The following is a 26,878-nucleotide window of genomic DNA, read 5'->3' as shown; positions in this document are numbered from 1 at the left end:
GTGGGTAACCTATATGAGAAGATAGTCTAGTAGTAGGAAAAACTAAGGATCTGAGTTCTGGTCCTAGCTGTCTGACTTTAGGTAGGTGTCACTTTAGCTGTGCTTCTGTCTCCTCAGCTTTCAAATAGGGATGTTTCATGCCCTTTAAATCCACATTCATATGAATTTCCCCAGCTTTCATTGAGGAGATCATCCTTTCTTGGCAAGCAATCATATTTTCCCAGGCATAAAAAATTTTGGATTAAAATGCTTTATTTAAGAGAATCTGACTTTTCTTTGGCTTCCCTGTGCCCATTGGACATGGTGATCAGGAAGAAAGGATGTGACACAATTAGGAAGTTCCCTCCTCCTCCTCCTTCCCCCGCCCAACTTCCCTTGAAAAGGAACCTGCTCAACCCTTTCACCGAAGGCCTGAGTATATAACAGTGCTCCTCAGTGGGTTGAATGCTCTGTCCAGAGTGTCTGGGAGTTGGGTAAGGGGTCTTCCTTAGAGTCCTCAAGTTATTTTTTTCTATACCTTGCCCATCAGTCCCAGGGCTAAAGGCTGTTTCTGTCTGCATCCTTTTGGCATTTGTACTCATTGGTACATCCAGTGAGTCAAAGTGACATTTGGGGGACTCTTTGGTGGCATCCAGGTCAGGAGATAAATTCCTACAGTCGGGTTATAGGAAAGGGTTGCAAGGTTTGTGGAGAAATAGGAGACCAGAGGAGGTCCCCTACACACCATCATATTCAATGTTCTTCAAAATTGTCCCAGGCTTGGCTTTCCGAGATTCTGAGAGGTTTCCAGGGTGAGAGGGTATGTGTTATTTTTCTCCTGAGATCCTAGCCAGGGATTTCTCCTCTTCCACTAAGCAAAGGTAGCTGTTCTCTTTTCCCAGGTTCCTTCTCATGTACCCCCTTCAACCGTGAAAAGTGGGTTAGGCTAGACCTCTCCAGCTGACCCCTTCCTTAAAAGATATGAGTAACTGTTTTCTTTCCATCAAAAGGACATTACCCAGACCTCAGAAAAGGAATACTCCCCCCCCCCCCACCCAGAGGACCCTATTCCATTCAGAAGCAAGAATGGGAGAGGGAGAGGATTCATCCACTCCTTCCTTCCCTGTGTGCCCCAGGTTCCATGGAGATTCCTGGGAAGAAAGGAACCCTCCTCCTCACTTCCCCCCTACCCACCAATTGCTCCTGAGTCATAGTTAAGTGTTCAGTCTATAGGTACATTTCATGACCTTGACTCTGGATCTTCCTGCAGTCTCCTCTTTTTCTTCTTAAGGCACCAAAGTCCTGAGGGTCTGTCTCCCCACTGAGGGAGAAGTAGACATTCAGCAGGGTTTACATTTGGCTAATAAATAGAGGGGCTATGGTCAGGGAGGTAATTGAGATTTGTGAAAGGGGCAATAAATATAATCTGGGCAGAGGCTGCTCTCTCCAGGGTCCACTGGATTACCTTTGGGGAACAGTATCTTCACACCTGCCCAAAACAAAATGCAGAACCAGAGTGAAATCTGGGGTATTCTCTCATAAAGGGACCCAAAAGGCAGGATTCCTGGGTTCCTAAATGCTTTGTGACCAAAGCTGAGCTCTTGCATTTTTTTTTGTGCCCCATCTTAGTCATGGAGCAGAACAAGGAGGCCCTTTCCACTGAGGTCTTTTTGGAACTAAATCCAGACCCTGGCTATCATTGATTATGTAACCCTGAACTAGTTATTTCCTCTTCCCATGTTTCCATGTCCCTCAGAATAAATTGTGAATATGAGGTCAGATGTTCATAGCTGGGAGCTGGAAAACACCTTAGAGGTTATCCAGACCAACCGATTTATTTTATCGATAAGTAAATTGAAACCCAAGGAGAATTTGACAGATTGTAAGTAGCAAACTTAGATCCTCTGACTCTAATGCCAGGGCTCTCTCCACTTCACCATGCCTGAAAGGATGAGGGATTAAGAGCCATGGAATCTTTCCCTTCACTATTGGCTTCACCTGCCTCTTCTATGTTTGAAAGTCAGTTCATGGAGAGTAGAAGGGAAAAATAAGTTCTGCAGGATATAAAGACAAAGGTCAGCTAATTTGTCAGACTTTTTGTCAGATTTTTTCAGTTTTTGATCCCTAAGGTAACTAGGTGGGGTCCCTGCTGCCCAGATACTCCTCTCCCCTTACCAAAGCATTATCTCTAGACTCTGGCTCCTCTTCCCCCCCTCTACCAGTCCCAAAGCCCCCAGCCTCCTTGTCTTCCCTTCCCCATTCCACACTCACTGAAGACAGTCTTTGGGTCTTTGCTTCTCTCTCTTCCTCTTCCCTCTACCCTTCAGTCTCCTCCTGTGTAAGAAACCAAAAGGGTCAGGACATGTTGGCTTTGAATAGGCATGGGAGAGAAGGTTAAGGACTGTCCTGAGCCAGAACCCAGCTCACTTGCATCCCATACCAAGGGCACTCACCTTTCTGGCTTCATCTTCTCTTTCCGAGGCCTGGGTAGAGAAGAGAAGGGAAGGAGATGAAGGTGAGTTGGGAAAGATTATGTTCTCAGGGCCAATAATTGGCACTGGGGCCTCTAAGGAGAGGGGCAGAGGTAATTGAGCAGAGGTGGCCTGGGAGAACCCTAATTCCCAGGGCTTGGTTGAAGTCAGGGGTAAAGACAGTCTGCATCAAACATGGATTCTTGATCTACAGTTGGAATGGTGTCAGATGGTCAAAGGGGAATAACCGGTTCTACCCTGCCGGATCCAGTGAGGTTGGGGATGGATATAATGATAACAATCATTATGATTAAAACTCACATTTATACAGTGCTTTAAGGTTTACAAAGCGCTCTCCTCACAACAACCCTGTGAGGTGGGTTGTACAAGCATCATTATTCTCACTTGCTCACAGCAGGGAGGGGGACCCCCAGACTCTCAAAGCTAGCTAATGCAGAGTTGAAATTCAAATTCAGTCTCTTCCCAAGTCCAATTTTTTTAGCAAAGTACCCAGATAGGGAGTTCAGGGGGAAATACTGCCCTTCCCCTTCTTCTCACTGCCCCCCACAAAGTGCAGAATGTTTCCCAAACAAGCAATCAGTCAAGGGCTGATTGCCCTAGCAAAGTAATTTCCCTATCCCCTAAGGCACCAGGAACAAGAAGTCTGGGAGTAGGTTATATGTCAGTCGTTTTTACTAAACATTTTCTATATTTATAAGAAAGGTAGGGCTCTAGGAGGCAGCATTACTCAAAGGTAGGATCAGGAAGACCTGAATTCAAGTCCTCCCTGAAAACACACACACACACACACACACACATTCATACATGCCATGTGACCTTGAATAAGTTACCTCAAAATGCCTTCAGTCAACTAAAGATCTTTCCAACTGGAGGGAATTTCCATTTCCACACCAGAAATTCCCTATGCCACAGGCATATGATCCATACAAAAAAAGGGGAGTGGGGTAGAAAGTTCTACTGAAGAAAGGATTATTAGAAATGATCATGTGAAAAAATAAATCAATATAAAACATTTTTAAAAATTAAATTCTGGGAGTTTCAATATTTCTTTTGGTTCAAAGTCAGTGGCATCATACCTCAATCTCCCTTCCCTTTGATACCTTTATATTTTTTATTTCTAATCCTTTTCTTTTTATAAAAAGGATGCGTAAAAGATTGGCTAAGTGTCTGGATCTCACCTCTCTTCTTGGGGAAAGGAGGAGAACAGACATGCTTTAGAATTCATAGTTCATAGCTAATATTAACTGGGTTTGTATGAGGGTCTACACAGGCAATACTTTAGGGCTAGAGTCAGCTTTCTGTTTCTTAGGGACAGCCTTCTGGGGGGACATCAAAACCAGAGAGATGCATAGGGTTATAGATACTGGAGACCAGAACATCAGCATTTGTCAGGGAGTGTATGAGAATAGGGATCAGAGAGTCAGTTGTAATCCAAAGAACCTTCATCTCTCTCTCTTCATCAGCGCAGCTGTGGCTGCCCAACAAAGAACTCCTGTTGTGTTTTCTCTTCTTGTTAAGAGGAGGCGATGAGGCCAGTGAGACTCAGGCGATATCACTCTGGTTTGAGTCTGTAGGTGAGAGTGGAGGAGAGTGAAGGTCTTCTTAAGTGCTGCAGCAGTAGATACTTCAGAGTTCGGGCTTGAGTTGATACTTTGAGGATACATGCAGGGGGTGAATCTGTCCTGGTGTTAAATCCTCAGGAGGTGGATCTTTGAAGAGAAGCTCAGCAGGGGTTGCAAAGAATATTGAAGCTCTATTTGTGTTAGGGAGGCCCATGGGTTGAGCAGAAAGGAAACTGGTCTAGAAGTCAAAAAACTGAAAAGACTCTTGTTCTAACAAACTAGACATACTTGCTCTATGATGACTGGCAGATTGATTAGCCTTGCTAAACCTCTGTTTCCTCATCTGTAAAATGGGAATGAAAAATTACACCACCTACCTCTTATGGTAGCTTGAGGAAAGTATTTGGTTAAACTCATTGTATGGCAAACATAAGCAAAGGGCTCAAAGAATATCAAGCAGGATAGGATTGCTATCTATGTCAATGGAGAGATTATCCATTTCATTGAAATCTGAGATTCTTGGGCAAGTCACTTAAATGCTTTCATTTCATTTTTAGAATAGGTGTCATAATAATCTATTCCCACCCTCCCCCCAAAACCCACAATCATATCTACCCCTTTAGAGGACTGTAGTGAGGATAAAATGGGCTAATGTGTTTGGAAGTGCTTTGAAATTTGTAAAGAACTATATAGATATTAAGAACAGATCATGTGGTTGAAAGGAATAATGGATAAAGAAATAGCCTTGAAATCGGGGTAATCTGGGTTCTAGTATTACTTCTGATACCCACTGACTATATAATCCTAAGCAAATCACTTAAATTCATGATACCCCCAGGAAATCCTCTAAAAAGCTACAGTAAAGCTCCCTATCCAGAGGAAATTTCCAGATCAGGGGTTTCTCTCCAAGGATAAATGAAACTTTGTTCTAGACTGCCCTCCCAAAACATGAAGTGTCTCTTCAGAGGATGGAAAAATAGCTAATCTAATAATAATAGCCAACATATAGGGCTTTAAGATTTGCAACATGTACCACATGTATTCTCATTTGTGACTCACAGTGACCTGTGATCATTAAATTACCCTGTTTTACAACTACAGAAACAGAGGTTGAAAAAAGTTAAATAATTTGCCCTCATCCAGGTTTAGTGGCTATATTCACAAGGTTAGGAATCCTACTCATTCCACTCAAAACTGAAGCAAAGCCCAGTTTTATGCAGTTGAGTTAGAAGGATGAGCAGAGAAAAGGTACTCAAATGTGGAATGAGGGCATGGGGGAAGCCAAAGACCCCATCATTAGCTGGGGCACGGGATGTGAACCATAACTATACAATTTAGGGGTTCCCTGAGCTCTTGGGTTTGGTTATCTCTAGCTCAGAACTGAAGGAGAAAAGGAATAGCATCTTTTCTTGCTCTCAGGAGTTGCTGATTCCTGAGGATGTCATCTCTTCCTGGCCCCTAGTTACAAGCAACAAGGTCTGCTGGTCTACCCCCTGGGCTAAAGGGACAATGAGCCATTCTTTTTCTGCCTCTTGAGCTGGGGTGGGAGTTTCAGGGGCCCTGTGATTCAGGGGGAGGTTTTGGCCATGGCCTGGAACTTTAAAGAAACCACATGTGTTTCCCTTTGACCTAACAAAGAGTCCCTTCCCAGGGCAAGCTGCACTCAAATGGACTTGTCCTCTTAGTCCATCAAGAGTCTTTGGAACCGACTCCAATTTTCCAAGCACTATTGCCCCAAAGCTAAGATCAGCCTCCAAGGCTTTTAAGCTCTATCAGGTCCCCAGTGAGGAGTTGTAGTTTGTGCTTGGTTGCTAGGGTTCTCAGGCCTCCAGCCTCCAACCTCAAGGCTGAGCACCCCAGCACTTGTAAAGCCCTGCATGATTAGCAGTTATTCAAACTTCTCTTTCCTGCTTTTTGGATGGGACCCAGGAGTCCTCTGCCACACAGCTGTTAACCAGCTGTTGGTTCTACCTCTCCAGGCAAAGGCTAGAAGGGAAGGATGGGGGCTGGGGAAGAGATGGATAAAGGAGTAGGAAATTAAATGCAGCTGCAGTTAGAGTGCCTCTTGGTGAGTTAATTATTTCCCTGTCTCCAAAAATCCAGGAAACAAAATGCAGAAGGCCTCAGTGTAGACCTGACCACCCGTCTGTCCCAGTCACTGATCAAGAGCTCATGAAGAGCACTACATTTTAAGCAAAGAGCCTTGGTTTCCAAGAAAGGAAATTCTAGGAACCGAGGGCCAAGCTTTCAGAGAAGTTTGCGGTTTGGATTGCAGAATGATGTATGTGATGCCCTCTGAACTGCCCTCTGAATAATAGTCCACCAGGAAAATAGGTGTCCCTTCTCTGTCTAATATGCCACATCTCCCCAAATAACAAGGCTTTAATTGGATCTTAGGAGCTAGACTTGGAAAGGATCTTATAGAAATTACTTACTCCTACATTTTTTTTTTACAGATGAGGAAAATGAGGCCTAGAGAGGCTAAGTGATTTGCCCAAGGTCAAGACAGAACCAGGATCTGAATTCTGTGATACTTTCTACTATCCCATCTCCCATACCCTGTTGGGTGACTGGGTGGAGTGGGCAGGACAGTAGGAATGCTAGTACCCTCCACGGCAGGCCCGAGAGTGCCCGGGGCCCTGGTTACAGCCTGTGCCATGTGGGTGGTGAGAGGCAGGGATCCCATACCTGCACTCACACCGCACATGCTCAGTGAATGCTAACTCCATGTAGGATGGTTGTTCCCCAGATTTGATCTTCAGAAGCTGGAAAGGCAAAAAAAAAAAAAAAAGCTGGTTATGAGATCTGAAAGGCAAGGTGAAACCCTACAATTCCCCATCTACCTCCCCCTCTAAAACAGTAGATCTTTAACCATGGATCTGTGGGTAGAGTTCAGGAATTTCTGTGGATTTAGAAAGGCAGAAAAAATAACAAATTTATTTCCACTGTCTTCTAACTGAAATTTTACTCTTCCTTCAATTATGGAGATCATTAAAATTATTCTGAGAATGGGGCCATATTTTTCACCAGACTGCCAAAGAGGACCAGTGCACCAAAAGAAAAAGGGGTCAAAGTACCCTCACTTTGGAATAACCCAGTTGTTGAATTTCTTCTTGCTTCCTTGGAGAAGAAGAGATAGAGTCTGCTTCCTGAGTCCTATCAGCCTTTGCCCCAGAACTATAGTTCTGATGAGTACAGGACAAGGAGCTCACCAGGTGCCTATAGCAGCACTAGTGTCTCATCAAACTGCCTCATCAGTTCCAGACATTTTTTCCTAGCTGATACCATTTACTGAGCAAGCCAGAATCAGTCTGAATGAATATATGTTTCAGTTTCTAGGACTGGCATGGGGTAGGCCAGTGAAGGGCAAAAACTGACTAAGTTTGGATAATGGAGAATGAGGGGAACTTCAGGATTGGAGCATTCTGGAATCAGGAATAACACTACAATCTAAGGATAGATAGAGGGTCCAAAAGTAGGGCAGTGGGGGGTACCTGCATGGTGACATTGGTTGTTTCCACAGCAACACAATGGAGGTTCTCATCACCACAGCAGCCAGTACAACGCCTTAGTGAGACACAGGATGGACTGAACATGTGCTCCACTTCCCCTGGATACTCTGTTGAAACATCCACCAGCTTTTCCAGTGAGCGGCAGAAACTTCGGCCCCACACCTCCTGGAAGGGCAACACTACAAAGGGACAAAGAGAGTTAAGGGCTCAGATCTAGAGGAGAGGATGTGTGGGGAACCTCCCTCTCTTCACAAGCATCAAAGTTGAGGACTTTGGTAGGGTGGACACACTCAGGTCTTATCTGTTTTCTTCAAAGACTCTCAACATATTGCTACCTACCTAGTCACCTAGATTTTATTCCCCTACCCATCCATGTACTTTGCACATAGCAGATGTTTAAAAACTATATTGTTGAATATGAAAAGAAGTATTTGTTGAATTTAAATATCTACTGAATATGAGACCAAATCCTTCCTTCAAATCTTCCGTGAATACTACATCCACACTGACTTCAAGATAAACCTAGAAAGGGAGAATAGCAAATTGACTGCTGGCCGAAAGCAGGGAAAACACTACCAACTCCATGTGGCTCAATATGCATGCTAAGCAGTGGCATTAAAGGGTCTTAAAAGGCATTTCTTCATTCCAGTTGATTGGCAGTTTTGTTGAGTGGAGATGATTTTGAGAGTACCCAATTTCCTGTCAAAGGGATAGAATAGGAGCTAAAAGAATTTCAGACCCTGATTCAGTTAAGGGCTAGACTGACTCATCTCAAGCACCAGTAGCAGAAGTATAGGATTTCAGGAGGCAGACAAAAATACCTAAGGATTTCTCTCATTGACTGGTTAGGATTGCACAAAAGAGCAAAACTGAAACCACCAGGGAGAGGACCCGACATAGCTCTCTGAGCAGCCGAGGACCACCAGATGATATCAGAGTGCAGAGACAGAGATGCCCAGCAGAAGCAACATGGCCAAGGGAACTGACAGACAGAGGACTCAGTTCCATTAGAGAACACAGCAACCCTGCTCATATTAGTGGAGAGCACTAGGTGTTCTACAGCATCAGAAGCATAAATTACCTTCCCCTAGCCTCATGTTTTTCCAATTGTGGTCCCTGGTCACATCACATTGTGTCTTGTACATGTCCATTACCTTGTTGTATAATATAAGCCATCAGATATACTGGGTTTGTAAAGATTCTTTTTTTTGTCATTTATTTTGTTATGTTATTTAAATATCTTCAGATAATATCTTAAAATGTAGGAACCATGTCTTCTTCCATAATCTCAGCAGCATCTAACAGAGTTGGATACTATGTTGATTTCCAATACAGATTTTGTATAGGATTGAGGTGCTGAATGTTTTCTTAGTCTGAGCTTCAATAGGCTCATCTAAGATGGGTATGAGGTTAAAAACACTTCAACTTTATCCCTTTCTCACTTCAGATATTGTGTCACAGGCCTGTATCCTTCCTGCCTACTTAGGATTCATCATAATAATAGCAAACCTTAAAAACACAAAAATAATATGTTTAAGAACATTATCACATTTGATACAATAATCCTGTCCCACTCATTTTTACATAGCTCACACTCCGATCTCAACTTCAGGGTCCCAAGTTCATTTCCCCACACAGTCTTAAGCTTCTGCATGCTTTTTTGGTAGTAGAAAAAAATTAGAAACAAAATGAGTGTCCGTTGATTGGGAAATAAAGTTAAACAAATTATGGCATTAAGAATGTAATGGAGGGCGGCTAGGTGGCGCAGTGGATAGAGCACCGGCCCTGGAGTCAGGAGTACCTGAGTTCAAATCCGACCTCAAACACTTAATAATTACCTAGCTGTGTGGCCTTGGGCAAGCCACTTAACCCCATTACCTTGCAAAAAAAAAAAAAACTAAAAAAAAAGAAAGTAATGGAATATTTCTACATAGTAAGAAATGATGACAATGAGTAATTCCAAGAAACAGAGAGAAGGCTTCACAAAATCTTGGGATTTCAGATTTGGAAAGGATCTCAGAATCTCAGAGACCATCTAAGCCCTGCTCAGGAGAGGTAGTGTAGGAAGCATCTGTTTCCAACTCAAATAGAAAAGTATTCTTGCAGGCCTCACATTGACTTAGAAAACCACAAATTAGCATTATCTATGTCATATTGTATTTTTTAAATATTTTGTTAAATGTTTCCTAATTATGTTTTAATGAGGTTCATGCTCCCATTTGGCTATGATGAAGTTGTTGTTAAAGTCAGAGAGGCTTAGTTTCAAACTTATTGTGTGACTCTGGTCAAGTCATTCAATCTAATTGAATTGCAGTTTCCTCATCTGTAAAAATCTATGATCCTTGCCTGTAAGCAAATCTCTGCCAGAATATATCCGATCCATTGTAGGCAATGACATAGAGAGAATCAAGAGAAGCTAAACTATGAGAACATATACCACAGCTATACTAGCATAAACAAAAAGAACACCAAAATGAATCTGAATGCTAAGTAGCTGCTATGACTAATACTGGTTCTGAAGATTTAAGTAAACATCTTCCTCCTTTTGGCAGAGAGGTAGGTGACTAGGGGAACACAGTATAGCATTAATTGTCAAATGTGGTCACTGTATGGGTTGGTTTTGTTTAAATGTTTTTCTTTATTACAAGTGAGGGCTCATTTCCCTGGAGTGTGGGTATATAAAAAATGACTTATGTAAAAACAAAAGGCATCAATAAAATTTATTTATAAAATAATGGACTCTGAGGATTTTCTAGTCTCAATCTGGTATGTTATAAACCTTGTAGGATCCAATTGAAAGAAGCCTATTGGAGTCTCTAGTCCTGAGAACCTTGAGAAAGTAGGTCTCACTTCTTGGGAAGGTTGGGAGCTGTGTGACATGACCTCTAAGTATCATATCACTCCTCAGCTCAAAGACCTTCAAGAGTTATTTCCTAATGAATAAAGTCTGAATTTCTTTGTCTTTAAAGCCCTTGAGAATCTGGCCCTATCCTCCCTAACCAACATAAATTCCATGCTCTAGTTAGTTCATTCTCCTTAGTATCACACAAAGACACCATGTTCTATACCATCATCCTGTTCTGTCTTATGTGGTTTTCTTCATCATTCCAAATTCCACCATCCCCCAAGATTCAGTTCAGCTTCCATCTCCTCCATTGAGCTTTCCCTGAATTCTCAACCCAATGAGCGGGAACTCTTCCAAAATACTTCTAGTCTATTGATAATATGTCACTCATATGCATGAAACAATAGTGAACATTGTAAGAAGAGTATACATCATCTTCTTTAGGATAGGAAAGATGAGGGGCAGCTAGGTGGCACGGTGGATAGAGCACTAGCCCTGTACTCAGGAGGACCTGAGTTCAAATTTGACCTCAGACACTTAATAATTACCTATATGACCTTGGACAAGTCACTTAACCCCATTGCCTTAAATAAATAAAAATTTTAAAAAGGGAGTCAGGATAAGCATAGTGGTATTAGTTGAAAGTTGGTTGGATTTTAAGTCAGTTCTGCTCACTACCTGGGTGACTTTGGACTAAGCATATTTTTTTCATGGGTAAGGAAGAAGGGCAATAGATTAGACCCGAAGTGAGTTGTATTTTGGTCAGGATCTTGATTCTTCAGCTGACAATTCTCCAATAGATCTGGAACTGGAAGAGACCTCATAGGTCACCTAGATCAATCCTCTCATCTTAAAGATGAGCAAACTGAGGTCAGGAAAAAGTTATATGGCTTGCTCAAAGTCATAAAGGTAGCAAATATCAGAATCAGAATTGGAAGACAGCTTCTCAGACTGTAGTCAGTATTTTTTCCTCTTGTATCATGATGACTCCTTATAGGGAAGAAGATCCCCATGTATGCTATCTCCATTATTACATACTTTTTCCTTTTCAGAGTACCTGGTTCTGTCTCAGCCAGTTTCCCAATCAGTACAACAAGGGGGTTGGACTAGACTCTAAACACCCTTCCAGCCTTACATCTGTAAATTCTCTGGTTTGTAAGCCCTTTGAGGGTTGGAATGAAGTTTTATGTTTCTTCTGCATCCTCTCCCATGTTTTTAAAAAATAAATTGCCTTGGGTTCTCCAGGCTAATCTGCTCCTGGGTGAAGAACCACTGACAATCTCCAGTGATCCAGAACTACCCAGTTGCCTCTGAAACAAAAATAACCCCCCAAAATTCTTCCTTATTGGGAAAACTTAGACTTAACCAGAAAACAAAATGGTTCAATATGGTATAGTTGAAAGAGCTCAATCTCCACCAAGAGTCAGTAGATATGACGTTTAGGCTCAGTTCTGCCATTACCCAAATGGACAAGCCCACTCACAAATCTTTCTAGGCCTGACTTTACTCCTTTTGAGGGGATTTACCTAGATCAAGGACTCTTAATCTGGGTTCCACAAACTCCTATGGACTATAGATTTCAGGGAGTCTCTGAACTTGGATGAGAAAAAAATCTGTATGTCTACATCTGTCTATCTGTCTATCTTATCTACCTATCTCTTCATTAACCTGAAACTGAAATTTAGCATTTTCTTTGATTACTAATGTATGTAGGAGCAGCTAGGTGGAACAGTGGATGCATCAGCCCAGGAGTTAGGAGGACATGAGTTCAAATTTGATCTCAGTCACTTACTAGCTATATGACTCTGAGCACAACATTGCCTTCAAAAAATATTTTTAATGTGGGCAACAAAATACAATTCTGAGAAATAGTGCACAGGCTTCATCAGATTGCCAAGAGGCTCCATGACACACAAAAGATTAATAACCCCTGGATTTGATGTCCTCTACAGTCCCTTCCAGCTTATTCTCTGAACTAGGATTAGAATAATTTTGGGAATGCAAGGAGGGAAACAACTATATGATACATCATATCTAAAGGTGGCCATGCCCACTTTGTACACCCCCCCCCCCCGGTTTTGGTAGATAGGGAAACCTGGACCTGGGTCACTCTAAATCCCTCATGATCTACCCATAGCAGAAGTCTTCCTCCTCTGACCCTGCCCTCCCCCCAACACCTTCCCTTTGCTTGCTTGCTATTCTGAAACAATAGAAGGGGCCAGAGTCCATTCCACTGAGCAGATGATGGCATGGTTCTTGGGGTAATCCCTAAGAAAAAACATACCATGGTCTAAACAGAGGCTGTTGGGGAAAAAGAAAAGAGTCTGGAAAATACCCAGGACACAGCTGTCCACGTGGCCTAGACAGCCTCTGCAGAGCCAATACACTGATGCTTATCTGGGTGTCAGTCATACTCCAGGACTGAGCTGAGGGTCAAAGAGACAGAGTAGACAGACTATCCCTGGCTCTGCCTTCTGTGAGCCTCTCCATAACATTCCAAAATCCCGAGGCTCTCAGTCTCAGAAAGATGGAAAGGTGGGGATGGGGGTAAGACAAGGGGATGGATTTGGGGGCCCCTGACATGACTCAAAACCTAGAAGAGCCTTGGATGAAAGAAAGGGCAGCCTGGAGGCTGACTTTGCAGCACAGAGACAGGGAATAGCATTTAACATTTTAATTTCATGAGCTACATGTTTAGTCTGAAGCCCTCATAGCACATGACGTGATTCTGAGCATTTAATCTCGAACTGAAAACATAAATAATATTTTTTTAAAGATACAGTGGCTAAGACAAGCTAGATGACACTGTTTGTTGTCCTAGGGCAGATTTTCTTCTAAAAGTGGCTCCTATAATGAAAAAAATGAGTATTCTGAACTGTTCCCAACTCCCTCCTCCAGTTCACATTGAGCTGGTGACAGCTTTTTATCCAGCCACTGTCAGAGGGAAGCAACCGGGTTAAGCAAAAATGACTTGTCTTGGCAGCAGTCAACAATTTCCCTTTTCCTCTCTCTTTCCATGTAAATAGAGTTTTAGCAGCTCTGGTAAGACCTGATTTCCCCAGGTGAGAGGCCAGGAAGCTTCAGAGGGCAGAGGCAGGGGTGGGGAGGGGCAGGGGAGCACAGAGTACACAGTTCTCTATTTTTAGCAGGACTATTCAGATGTAGCACCTTACAACTGAGAGAGATAGGGTAATTCTTCCCTCAAGACCCCCTGAGATATATTTTGGAAAATGAAGGGGACGGAAAATGTGGGATAGAAAGAGGTATCACTGACCCACTCCAAAATACTAATGATAGTAGTAGCAATCATCATCTTCATTATCAACATCAACATCATAATAATAACAAGGATAGGGTCAGGGCTTGTGATTTAATTGGTGGTGGTTAAACCCAAGTAAAGAAATTCCATCTACCAATGTACCTTATGGTTTCAGAAAGTAGTTCTAGAATACTAAGAAGCTAAGTGACTTAGGCTCCCATAGTGAGCATGTATCAAGGTTTACACTGGAACTCAGGACTTTCTGCCCTCGAGGCTGACTGTCTATCCATAATGCTATAAATTTCTATAACAGAGCTTCTTAACTTAGACTTCATTTTGCTTTTTTAAAATTGTAATAACTACATTTCAATATAATTGGTTTCTTTCATAGTATTACATATTTTGTTTTACATCCTTAAAAGCAACATTCTGAGAAGGGGTCTATGGATTTCCTCTAGCATTTAAGAAACAAAAACAAAATGGAAAACAAAATCAAACAAACCCAACTTAAGAATCACAATCTATACCAATAATAATAGTTCCCAGTTATACATTACTTTAAGGTTTACAAAGTGTCCTGCATACGTCGCCTTTGCTAATTTGGAAAGCACTTCTGAATCGTACTTTCCTCTCTCCTCCTCTTCCTCCTCCTTCTTTCTTTCTGCCTGTCTCTGTCTCTCTCCATCTTTTTTTCTTTCTCTCTGTTTCTGTCTCTATGTCTCTCTCTTCTCTCTCTCTTCTCTTCTTTTCTCTCAGTCTTTGTCTCTCTATTCTTCTTTTCTCTTTTTGTCTGTCTCTCTCCCTTCTCTCCTATTCTCTGCCTCTGTTTCTAACTCTATCTCTTTCACTTCTCTTCTTTCTGTCTCTCCCTCTTTTCTTTTTTCTCTGCTTCTCTGCTTCTCCCTCTTCTCTCTCTCTCTCTCTCTCTCTCTCTCTCTCTCTCTCTCTCTCTCTCTCCATTTTAGTGTATCTTTAAGCTCTTCTCAACTCGGCCCCAGACTCTTGCTCACAGACAGACAGCTGGTTGCACTTGGAGACAGGGAACAGAGAACCCCAAGCAGGCCTGCTTGGTGTCTGGCTGGTTTAGAATGACGAGAGAGCACTGCCCCCCTCCCCTGACTCCGAGGGATTTTCTTGGTGTTACCAGAGGGTTTTTCTATCTCTCTCTCCCCTTTTACACGAAAGCCTCCTGCTGGACCCATCTGGCTCCAGTTTCCCATCCCTGCTGGGCGGAGACCCAAGAAGGGAAATGTTCAGTGCCTGAAAGAAAACTTTTCATGCTTGTTGCCTGTCGGGAGGGAAGGGAGAGGGGCTGGGCGGGGCTGCTGGCTCCTGGCCTGGAGCGCAGCAGGTGTCCCCATGAAGAGACGTACCAACCCAGGCCCGACATGGAGAGAGCCTCCCACAAGAGTGGATACAGTTGGAAAATCTTCCTGCAAAATCTTTAGTTTCTAGTCAGGAACATTTCCTCGCTGATAACCTCCTATTCCTTCAATTCTCTCTCTTTTCACAGGTAGGCAAGGGGGGCCCAAAGCATACTGAACTTGGGTTGGCCAGAATGTTGGTTCCCCAGTGGTCTGCTTGGTCCTGAAATTCTAATAGTCAGTCACAAGGCCTGGATCTAGAATTGGAACTAGATCACAGAATCTAGAACTAGAAGGTACCTCAGAAGTAATTTAATATAACCCTCTCATTTGGCAGAGGAGGGAACGGAAGCCAAAGAGACTTGTGACTTTTCTATGATCACAGGCACATTGAATATCAGGAGCTAAATCTGAACCCAAGTCCTTGGACTCCAAAGCCAGTGTCCTTTCCACCTTATTGATTCAATATAAGGAAGCAGATCTTGCTGTTTTATGAGACTTTATACATATACGTATATAAATATATATACATACATATACATATATGAACTTTATAAGGACTATAGAGGTTCCTATATTTTCCTTAATAGGAATGCTTTAACCTAGATGAATCCTGAACTCGGTTGTGAACATTTCAAAAGCAGGACTACTTGGGCACCTCCCCATAGCCCCATAGTGCCCAAGTCAATGACTGGCATCCTATGGTCACACCTGAAGTGCTCATTAACTCAAAAGATTTGGTTGGCTGCTTCTCTCCCCTGGCTTGGTTCAAGAGGATCATAGAATGCAGAGCAGGTAAGTCTGTCTGGGGAAGGGAGGGAGGGGATGATGCCAGTAGGCTGAGGGTGTTTCCTGATGAGACAGGATATTATTCTGGAGGGGAACAGCACGCGTGTTCGTGCGCCTGTTTGTACATGCTTCCTCACCCACAGAAATGTCTCATCGTGGGGGTGGGAGGGAGGAGGAAGTGACTAGCAGGGGTCAAAGTGGTGGTGGCGTGTGGACACCCGGCACGTTTCTGTAAAGAGCCTGGCATGGCACAGCCTGCTTTCTGCACGTATGCCTGTCTGGTAAATGCCTGCAATGAGCTTTGAAGATTCTCTCTCTACATAAGTGAGGGAGAGAGTTACTAAGGTTTTGTCTGTTTGTAATCAATGGGAAGTTCTGGTCAGATTTCCAAAGCATGGCGAGGATGGAGTGCTGAAGTGAGAACATTCATCCTCTCCTGCCCCTCATCCTTGTGCCTTATTAATACCTCGGTCCCTTCCCGACCTCACTCCTGACCCAGTCTGGGGGTCATGGGAAAAGAACTGACAAGAACTTGGGAAAAGGAAATTCTGGATCTGACTCTGTTACCGACTAGCAACAGGACCTTAAGCGATCCATCAACTTCTTCAAGCCTCAGTTTCCTCCTCTCTAAAAAAGGAGGGGGATTGAGTAAATCTGTTTCTAGCTTTATCACCACTTTAGGATTCACAGATTTTAGTATCCTTGGACAGTTTCTCTTTACTTCATCCTTTCAAGCCCAACCAACTCTGACTCTTTTATCCTCATTTCTCACACCGATGAGTATTTAGGAGGAAGCCGTGGCAGCCCAAGTTTGGAAGAGAAAAGGTTAACTCCCCTTTGTCCCATAGTCAGCTTACCTTCTACTTCTGCTGAGCTGTTCTCAGGAGGTACGTCCCACTGTTAAGGAAAGAAATACGTGGGAATAAGAGTAAAGTAGTGTCAGACAAAGAGGTCCCGTCTCCTCCCCCCCCTAAGAGTGGAGTTTGGTTTGGCAGGTGAGTGGTCAATTATTTATTTACAAGGCCTTCTCAGGACTTATTTGGAATCCAGACACCTGTGAACCTCTCTCCTTCTTCCCCAGCTCCTTTCACTTGCACATTACCCCATACCCCTGCCCTTCTTTCAGACCTTGGCCAAGGCCAGTTGTAAGACTTCAGCCCATTGGGCCTCAGTTTCCTAACCTGTAAAGAAAGGGGGCTGAGACTAGATGACCTCAGTGGCCACTTCCTACTGAGCATTCTACAATCTCCAGCTGCCTTCCCCCTCTGCTTGTGCTCTGCCTCCCTTCTTCCCATCCCCCTTCCTGTGCTCTCCCACATTAGCCCCTTGGCCCCTTTAATGTCTCAGCTTGGCTAGGTGCCAAAGCCCTGTGAGGAGGGAGATCAGCTGGTGGGAGCAGGGGGCCACTAGGGCTGGTAGCTGTAGAAATGCTACAACAAGGCCACTCAGCAGCCTGCTTCACTCAGACCCATCCAGGGAAATACAAGTCACTCCCCCATTCTGCTTGGGAAGTGATCCCCTTACTTTTCTGGCCCATTTCCCACTCTTCTCACCTCCCCTCCTCATCCTACCCACCCAGTCTTGCTTTCAGCATTAAAGGACCTGGGAGGGAAAGAGGACTTCCCTAGGCAGTGGGAAGGGACATTATTGCCTTTGGCAGGACGTCTTTACCCAGACTGGAACTGAGCCAAGGCCCTAAGCCACAAACCCTAGCTCCTGGGAAAAGAACTTGGGAGCTTCTCTTGGCCCAGGGACTCAGGACCTCCAGGTCAGCTGCCAGCAGATGGGGAGCTTGGGGCTGGGCTGACCCCTGGGGGAGTGAGGGCAATCCCAAGAATAGAGAATTGTCCCCTTAGACTACCTGAAACCCTTCTTGGAGACTTCTGATCCAAGACCAAGTCATGGAATAGGCGCCCCAGGGTTCCCTTTTTTTCCCCCAACAGGTCTTCTTTTATTCAGGTCAGTCCCCTCCCATTCAGCAGTAATTGGAGCAATCAGACAGGGGTCTGGTATATTCCCCAACCACCCAGGGAGTCTACCTCCCTGGTGACCCTGCCCCCTATAATCTCTCTGTTTCCCTAGAGCCTGGCTGGGTCAGAGGTCCCAAAGGCTTTGGGCTAGTCTTCAGGGCCTCGACCCTGACCACAGGGCCAGAGCCCAGCCCTGGGATTAACTGGGAGATGCTTTTAGCAAAACCACCAAGGCCCTGGGGCCAGACAGGAAGCCTCCCTCCCTTTGCTGTGGTTTCTCTATAGTCTCACCCCCCCACCCCCCTCCACCCCCCTTCCGGGATAGAAACCTTAACTGGGGTTGGTTTTCCTCTGGGGTTGGCTTAACCTGAATTCTTCATTCAAGAGGTGAGGAGGGTTCCAGCTTTTAGGAAGTACCTGGAGCCCGTGGCTCTCCTTGTCTCTTGGGGTAGGGAGGGAGGAGGTGTCTGTGTCCATGCCCTCTCATTTCTGCCCCCAGCTTCTCCCTGGATTCTCTGACAGATGTTAGGGATAGGGAGGGAGGGGAAGTTGGGGATGGGTAAAAGAGGATCCTTACCTGGGGGGATGCAGCAGGCAGGGACAGACCAGCCAAGAGCTGCAGGAAACACGTGAACAGCCGCATGGCTGACATCAACTCAGAAGTCCTGGGGCATGGAGCTTGAGATCCAAAGGAAAATCAACATACTCAACCCCACGAAGGACCCCCAGGTAGGGGCAAGAAGGGGGGGTAGGAAGAGAGGAGATATCAGGGAAAGCTTGTCCTTAGTGGGGTGGAGTGGGGGAAGAGACCTTGGAAAGTCCACTTCACTTGGGTCTGTGAGGCAGAGGGACCAGCACCCATAACCTGAGCATCTTGAAGCGGGTTCTGGAAAAGTCCTGGAGCAGGCAGGTGAGTGCGCTCGTAGAGGGGGAATCGTTAAAAAGAAAGCTGGCAGGGAGTTTGGGGGTGACTCTCCCCAGGCTGGTGCCTCCCTGCCCAGATGTCCGGGTGTTAACGAGAGGCTCCCGACTCAGTCCTCAGCGCCTCCAGGTTCCCTGCTGCCTCAGAGAACGGCTCCCATCTGAGAGCCGCTGCTGTCTGCAACTCTTGTTTCATGGGTTGGGAACAGCCCGAGGGTGGAGCTTCCAAGTCCCTCCCCTCCTTCTGCCTCTGTGGTGAGGCAAGACTCCAGCCTGCCCGCCTAGCCTCTAACCCTGGTGGGTGGGGGGCTTCCACAGAATAGGAGCCAGAGACCTGAGGAGTCTCAGGGAGCCTCTCACTAACAAAATGGAGAGCCCCAAGGTAGGTAAGTTGGAGACAGAGTGAATGAAAGGGCCTCTTCCACTCCCATGTTCCATTTGGGGTGGTCCCATTTCAAAGAAGTCCTCACTCGGGGCCACTTGGCCTGCTCGAGACATGGGCCACCCTTGCACACATCTTTATAGCTGACCTAGAAGACACGCAGGTAAGTCAGTTGTGGCCAGTTCCCAGCCTGGCCTTGGTCTTTGGGTGGTTGGGGAAAGAGCAGATTGTCCTCCAGGACTCTCTCTCTTTGCCCTGCTCAGCACTGCCCCCTGGCCCCCTCTATCTCACCCTTCCTCTCCTTCAATCCTCCAGCGACCCCTCACAGCCCCCTCCCTTCTCACTGACTCCCCAAAACACCCGGATGAATATTTCCCACTTTGTGTTGTTGTTGGGAACCCCAAGCAAAGTGGTTCTGGTCTTCGTCCAGAGCCCTGGGAGAGGGAAGACCCTCCTTGTATCGAGTAACCTCATACAGTTGTGGATAAAACTAGGGGTTTGGGCAGGAGTGGGAGAGAGACAGAGTAGGTCCGTGGGTATGTGTGAGGGGAAGGAGCCAGGTGCAGAATGCTAGGCAATCTGCAGGTTATCTCTGAGACATGCCTATGAGACCCTAGGAAATTGCAGTTCCTGAAGCATCAGCCCTAGCAGGATCAAATTTGGTACAGTGGAAAGACAATCATATTTGGAACTCAGGGGATCTGAATTCAGATCTTGACTCTGCAACTTAATACTTCAAGTGATGACCCACTTCTGATAAAAGGCAATAGACTCAATATTCTGAATGAGGTACCCTTTTTTTTGGATGTGGACAATATAAGAATTTCTTCTTGACTTTGCCACAGGGGTTGGGTTTTTTTCTCCCTGGGGAGGAAATTGGGAAAGAAAATAAAACACTTGTTAATAACAGAAAATAAAATTTAAAATCTCTGCAATCTTGACCAAATCTTTTAAAGTCTGCTGTTCTCAGTTTCTTCATCTGTAAAATAAATAAGTGGGGGTGGGCGCTGATTCCTTCCCACAACTCCAAATCTATGATTCTACTTCCATGAATTGGAACCAATAAGATGCCCGTAATACTAAACTGGAAGGGAGGATTTTTCAAGGGCTCTTCCTGTGGCTGCTTCCTTACCCAGTATTAGAAACGTGATAGAAATGAAGGCACTTGATCATTCAGGCCATTAGAACAAGACCTCATTGCCCTCTGGGTTGAAATGATCAGCTCAGCTAAGTCATAAGGGGCAGTGAGACCCTGCCACTGGTACACAGCATTTCTAGAGAGGTGAGTCACAGGGGTTGGAGGACAGTGCTTGGGCTTGTTGCCAGCTGACTAGATCATGTCCTTCTGTCCTGGCCTCAGTTTCCCCATCTGTGTAAGATCTTTATCCTTCTCAAGGGTTAAGAATTCTGAAGAACAGTCAGAAGACCAATTCTATGAATACCTATTTTAACTCTATTCAGAGTGGTCAAAAACCCACCTCATGGCACCTGGCTTGGGGATCAGGCATCTCTTTTCCTCCTTAGGAAATGGGTTGTCTTCCTAGCTCTTCCTGTCTGGGATAATACATGTGTGGTAGTGAGCAGTCCTTAATGAGGCATTTCCTCCTCATCCACAGAAGGAAATCCTCTGGCCTGTGCATGGAGGGGATGCTGGTTTGTCCCCAAGATCAGTGTGAACATGTGTGTGCATGTTTGTATACAAGTTGGGGTTATGCAGAATCTGATGGGTGTATGTATGTATGCATGCTCTGCAAAGAAGCCTGTGTGAGTGCATTCTCTTCCAAGACAGTGGGCACCCACAACTCAGACTGGTTGTCACGTGTGTGTGCGTGTGTATGTGTGTGTATGTGTGTGTGTATGTGTGCTCCTGCTGTCCTGAGATCATCTCAAGGCTAGCCTGACCTGCCTCTGCCCTGTCCTCTCCTCTCCACATTTTCACCATGTTATCTTCCACCAAATGTGTTGGTGGGCTCTAGGTCAGAGGGTTGGCCTGGGGATGGGGGAGGGCCCTGAAATAGAGATTCTGCAGGCATACATTCCTGTGGGGAGGACAGGCAGGGCCAGACCTAACCTTAACCCTGGTGACCTCTGTGTCCTGCTCTCCTGCCCACCCACCCTGTGGCTTCCAAAGGCCTTCCACATCCTAGGTCCCTGAGCCCAGAGTGGGGGAGGAGAGGAGCACATACCCATGAGTATGAGAGCTGAGCCAGTCAGTGACCAGCTACCCTGGAGCAAGAGAGTTTCCTTTAGAGAGAGAAATTCCAACAAGTTCTGACATGCTAAGGCTTTTAGAAGTTTAGACTCCTGGAGACAAGGGCTGGGGTGAATGTGTGTGTGTATCTCTGTGTGTGTGTGTGTGTGTGTGTGTGTGTGTGTGTGTGTGTGTGTCTGTGTGTGTGCACATTTCTGTGTGTAGGGTGAAAACAATGGGCATCGGCACAAATGTCCATTCCTTCACTGAGTTACCTCAGGACTGCTGAGTGTCCACAGCTCTCTTGATTTGTGCCTCAACCCCCCAATCTGTAGAGACTACTCCTCAGCACCTGGTTTCCTGGGTTGTGGAGTTTGGAAGTTGAACCAGAACAAATGCCCTCATTTCCCTCCTCCCCTTTTTTACCTCCTTTTGCTTAAATGGAGCAGCCATATTAAAAACTGGACACCAGTGTCATTCCAAAAGTATGGCCACTGGTGGTGGAAGCGGGCCTGCATGGGGGTATGGGGGGGTAAGCTTGGGCATGCCATGACCTGGACAGGGCATTAACCTTAGCCTGAACCTTGTCCCTTCATAAACAGCCCCTTTCATACCCCAAAGGTAAGTCTTGGCAGAAGATGGTGGATTAAGAAGCTTAAGGATAGAAGGATGGAGTCATCATTTTGAACCAGAGATGGGTAGTCCTGCCTCCACTAATCAAGGAAAGAACAACACGGTGAGGTGCAAGAGGACAAGTTCTGGGTTTGAAACCTGGTTCTAATATCTGTTGATTGCATGATTTTAAGCAAGTCACTTTCTCTGTGTCTCTCTTTATAAAAGAGGGACAATAATTTTTACCTGTTTTTCTCAAAGAATTGTCAGGAATAAGTAATAAGCATTAATGAAGCACTTACTCTATATCTAGATAGGCACTATACTATGCACTGAGAATACAAACAAAAGAAAAAAAACCCAAAATGGTCCCTGTTCTCAGGGTGCTCGAGGACTAATGGGAGAGACAACATACATCTGGATATATATAAACAAAAGGTAAACAGAAGGTAAACTCAGAGCAAAGGCACTATTTAAAGGGGGTGGGGGATTGGGGAGGGGGGACAATCTAGAAAGACTTCATGTAGAAGGTAGTATTCCAGCTGAGTCTTGAAAAAGCCAAGGGGTGGGGACAAGGAGGTTGAGCATCTCAGGCTAGCATAGAAAAAGTATGGTGACCAAAGATTCCTGTGTAAGGAGCAGCACGAAAGCCAAGAAGGATCTTTGAAAACACAAACTGGACCATGACATTAATGTCACAGTATAGGCAGGCAGCAGTATTTACTGAATATCGACAGGGGAAGGTGTTATAGAGGCCTTGCGGAATAAAACATGGATCACATAACTGATATAACACTTCACAGTTTAGTACTTTATTACATGGTACTGTATTCCACATTTCCTCTTCTTCTTTCTCCTAGAGTGCAAGCTCCCTGAAGACAGGAAGTTACATGCTTTTTTGTGTCCATTAGAGGACATAGCATAGGGTGGGGCAAATGAATGATGATCTGGATGAATAGTTGTTTGATTGCTTGGTATATCCAAAGGATATAGGTATGTCTCTTATCTGTCCCCTCTTATCCTTTCCTCTTCCCCTATTTTAATCACAGGTCCTCATTACTACCCTCCTTGGACAATATCAATAATTAGGTCTCTCCATCTCCAATCTATTTCCTCTCTAGTCAGTGCCTTCTCTATTTCTCATCTTCCTGATTCATGTAGTGGTTGTTTGTCCTTTGTTCTGGAAGAGGACCAGTGACATCAGGAAGGGGATGTCTTGACTTCCAAGTGAATTGGACTTAAGTGAAACAGAGCTGTGCTAAGTTATCAACCTCACTCTCTCTTCCAGGTTTCATCAAAGTCCAGTGGCAAGACATAGGTCAGGACAACCAATGATGACCTTGGCCTAATTCATAGTTTTTGTCACAGAACACTCTGACTCAGAACTTACCACTTGCATCTCTTACTCAGTTTTGTTTCACATTCTTTATCTTCTTCATTTATTCTATGTTCCAGTCAAACTGCACTATTCACTGTATTTTCCTACTTAGGTACCTTTAACCATGCCTATTTCCTATGCCTGAGATGTCCTTTTATTTCTGAAAATTGTAGCCCTCTTCTCCTTTGAAGCAAAACTCAAAAGCCATTTTTCCCTGTGGTTATTCCATGATTCCTCCAGCCAGAAGTATTCTTTTCTTCCTAGGAAACCTCATTATTCTTACCTTTCCATAGTACATATATCAGATTGTAGTTATTTGTTACAATCTCCCATTAGATTGTATGTTTCTTGAGAGACAGAAAAATATTTTATTTATCCTGTATCCTCAGCACTTAGTATCTTAAACATAGAATGTATTTAGTAAAATGTTTATTCTGTGGTTAAAGAATGAAAGGAGAAATATGAGGAGTTTATGTTCTAATAGGTGAGGCAAGTTAAACATCCATGTATGGACAATATAAACAGATCTTACCAGCTTGACTTTTCTAAGAATTACCTACGTGAGGTTCTTGAAAATGCATGAAGGTGGTAAAGGAGGAATAAAGGCTCTTGTGTCTTGGTTGGAATGGGGGAGGGGAAGCCCCTCCATATACTGGAGGAGAGATCTATTTACAAGCCTAGTGGCTGTGTAGAAGTTAAAGAGCAACTCCTGGTGATTAGGAAGTCTTTGCTGGAGAGTTGGCCTCCCTTTCCCTCTGTTTCCGGTGAGGGAAGGTGCTGCTGTGAACTGCAATGCCTGTGAGCTGTGATTCTACTAGGTCCAGTCTTTGGGCTAAGGCCTGAATCTGGCCCCAGGACTCTCTTTTCCCTGTTCCCTCAGGGTTCAACAGCCTCAGAGGACTGATGCCAACCAGAGCCTTCCTTTCCTTTCCAAACCCTTGACTTTACCCACTGAGAAGGAAACCTGCCATGAAATTAGAAGATTTGGGTTTGAGTTATTTTTCTGAGACTTGGGTTCCTCATTTGTAAAATAAGGGGTTGGGGAAATGATCACTAAGTTCCTTTTGGGGGGATAACCCAACCTAACCTCCAAACTTGAGTATTCTGTCGTGGGTCCTTATGTTCAGACTCTGTATGGTGCAGAGGAGACTGGGAGAAACTGGGTGCTGTGAGGGAGGGTGGTGACTTGGGTCAGCAAGGTATCTATGGGGCTTGTGAAGCACAGAGACACAGCACCTGCTGTGTCCCTGCTACCCGATAGCCTGGCAATCCCAGCCCAGCTGCGGGCCATCTGGAGGCCTTGGTGTCAAGGAATTGGGGCTGTTTGTGCATATCCTCCCCTCCCCCCCTAAACCCACATCTTTTGCTCCCATCTAATTTCCCCCCTCATTTCAGTTTGTTTTGCTGAGAGAGCATTCCCCCCACCCCCAGCCCCATAGCCCCAATACATCTGACCTTCCAGAGTCTCTTTGTTCAATATTTATTTTTTTCTTCTGGTCCTTCTTTCTTTTCTCCCTCTTTCTATTCTATCCTGATTTTTTTCCTTCACCCACTGTGATTCCCCCTCCTCTCTCTCTCTCTCTCTCTCTCTCTCTCTCTCCTTCCCTTCCTCTCCTTCTTTCCTTCTCTCTCTCTCTCTCTCTCTCTCTCTCTCCCTCCCTCCCTCCCTCCCCCCTCCTTCTTTCTCTCCCTCCTTCTTTCTTTGCTTCCTTCTCTCTCTCTCTCTCTCTCTCTCTCTCTCTCTCTCTCTCTCTCTCTCTCTGTCTCTGTCTCTGTCTCTGTCTCTCTCTGTCTCTTCCCCCTCCAAAGCCCCAGCCTCTCCCTCCCAGTTGCATCTCTATCTATGTTGTTCTGAGTAGGAGGGGTGGGGTGAGAGAAGAGAGCAGGGAAAGGTCCCTTTTCCCCAGAACAATCATCTCATTCTCTTTGCTGTGTAACTGATACATTAGAGGAGGAAACTATATTTGTAACTAATTGGCTGTGACTACTCAACACCCCCCACCAAAGGCCACCCCACCACCCTGCTAATCGGAGAAACAGGCAGATAGCTTGAGGCTGTCTCCTCTGCTGGCTAGATGGCTCTCTCTTACCAGTCATCACTTGTTCCCCCTCTCTCCTTCCTTCCTGGGAAAGCCATAGAGATGGAAAAAGATCAGCTAAAGAGAATTCTATTATAGAAGAAAAGAAGAGGAAGGAAGGTTGGGCTAAACTAGCTCTGTCAGTCTGTGTCTCTGTCTCTCACTCTCTTCTCTCTGTCTTTATCTCTGTGCCCGACTGTTACTTTCTCAAATGTCTCTCTCTCCGTTTCTGTGAATCTCTGTGGCTTTGTCTGTCTCCCCATACAAATACAATTTTTATATTATTTTATATTAATATATTTCATATTAATTTTAATACAACAACACATTATTATATTATAATATATTAATATATTTTATATTAATTTTATAAAGAGATTAGAATAGTCTAGAAACAAAAATGTAAGGGTCCAATTCTGACTGTCCAAATACTGGAAGCAGTGTGTGTGTATGTGTCTGTTTATATATGTGGAGAGAGACGGAGACACACGTATACATGTTTGCAAGAGGTTTGAGAACTTAGAAGTAGAGATTGGCAAAGTTTCCTTAAGGAAAGTTCCATTTGACTTCTCTTGTATTTAGTCTTGTCCAACTCTTTGTGATCTCATCTGGGATTTTCTTGGCAAAGATACTAGAGTGGTTAACATTTCCTTCTCCAGCTCATTTTAGAGATGAGGAACTGAGGCAAACAGGGTTAAGTGACTTGCCTAGGGTCACACAACTAATAAGTGTCCAAAATCAGGAAAATGACTGACTTTAGCCCTAGTACTCTAACCCCCCACTTAGCTAGCCCAGAAGAACTGTTGTTTTTTTAGTCATATCTGACTCATGTTTAAAATACTGAGTTGAGACCCAGCACTCTGTCTTCTATTCTATTTAGTTTAACACATAGTAAGTGCATAATAAATACTGGTTGAACATAAAGCTTGGAAACTGAGTATATGGCATGGAAACATCCACTAAGAAGTTTGTTCATAAGTTTTTATGGATCAATATCAAGTCTAGGAAATTATGGGAAATAATTAGATTTGTAATAATTATTCAAGTCCACTACAGCTTATCGGTAGAATTTGTAATATGATGATTAGTCATCTGTTAGTCTAGGAAAGATAATGGGTTTCTTTCTAATCGCAGCTATCTTATTATGTTTTATTAGATATTCTATATATTTTAAATTTGCCACATGAAGTAATTAACATTTGGACAGTTTCTGCATAATCTACATTTCTACATAATTGCTAAATCCAGGTTCCTTAAAGAGCCTTTTGTATTTTCTGATAGCAATGGCCTAATCCTAAATTGCCATTATAATCCCTATTTCCACAAACAAATATGCATGACTAAGACATTTGCTCACTTCATTGTTGATATATTATTGACTTAGTTCATGTGGATATATTTTATGGAAGGCCTTTTAATGCCATTCTTGGATGTTAGCCATTTCATATGCTCCACCCAGAAAGAAACTACTTTTGGTTACATTTGGACAATTCCAGTGTTATCAGTCTTTACTATTGTTTGGTGAGTGATATGCACTTTTTTCA

At 44.3% G+C, this 26,878-nt stretch overlaps 1 protein-coding gene across 1 annotated transcript; it reads right to left on the bottom strand.

Moving 5' to 3' along the window:
- Window positions 1-234: 234 nt before the first annotated feature.
- Window positions 235-18,897, bottom strand: PGF (placental growth factor). Its single transcript, XM_074235712.1, has 7 exons — window positions 18,350-18,897; window positions 16,660-16,699; window positions 7,528-7,724; window positions 6,722-6,798; window positions 2,433-2,462; window positions 2,251-2,313; window positions 235-1,468 (listed from the first exon to the last, which is right to left on the bottom strand). Exons 1-7 carry the CDS (start codon window positions 18,422-18,424, stop codon window positions 1,441-1,443), a joined length of 510 nt encoding a protein of 169 aa, XP_074091813.1. The 5' UTR covers window positions 18,425-18,897; the 3' UTR covers window positions 235-1,440.
- Between the last annotated feature and the right edge of the window lie 7,981 nt (window positions 18,898-26,878).

The sequence above is a fragment of the Macrotis lagotis genome, chromosome 4 (genome assembly GCF_037893015.1).
Source record: "Macrotis lagotis isolate mMagLag1 chromosome 4, bilby.v1.9.chrom.fasta, whole genome shotgun sequence".
NCBI classification, from domain to species: Eukaryota; Metazoa; Chordata; class Mammalia; order Peramelemorphia; family Peramelidae; genus Macrotis; species Macrotis lagotis.
The sequence above is the reverse complement of the archived record's forward strand: the minus strand, read 5'-3'. Positions and strand labels throughout refer to the sequence as shown.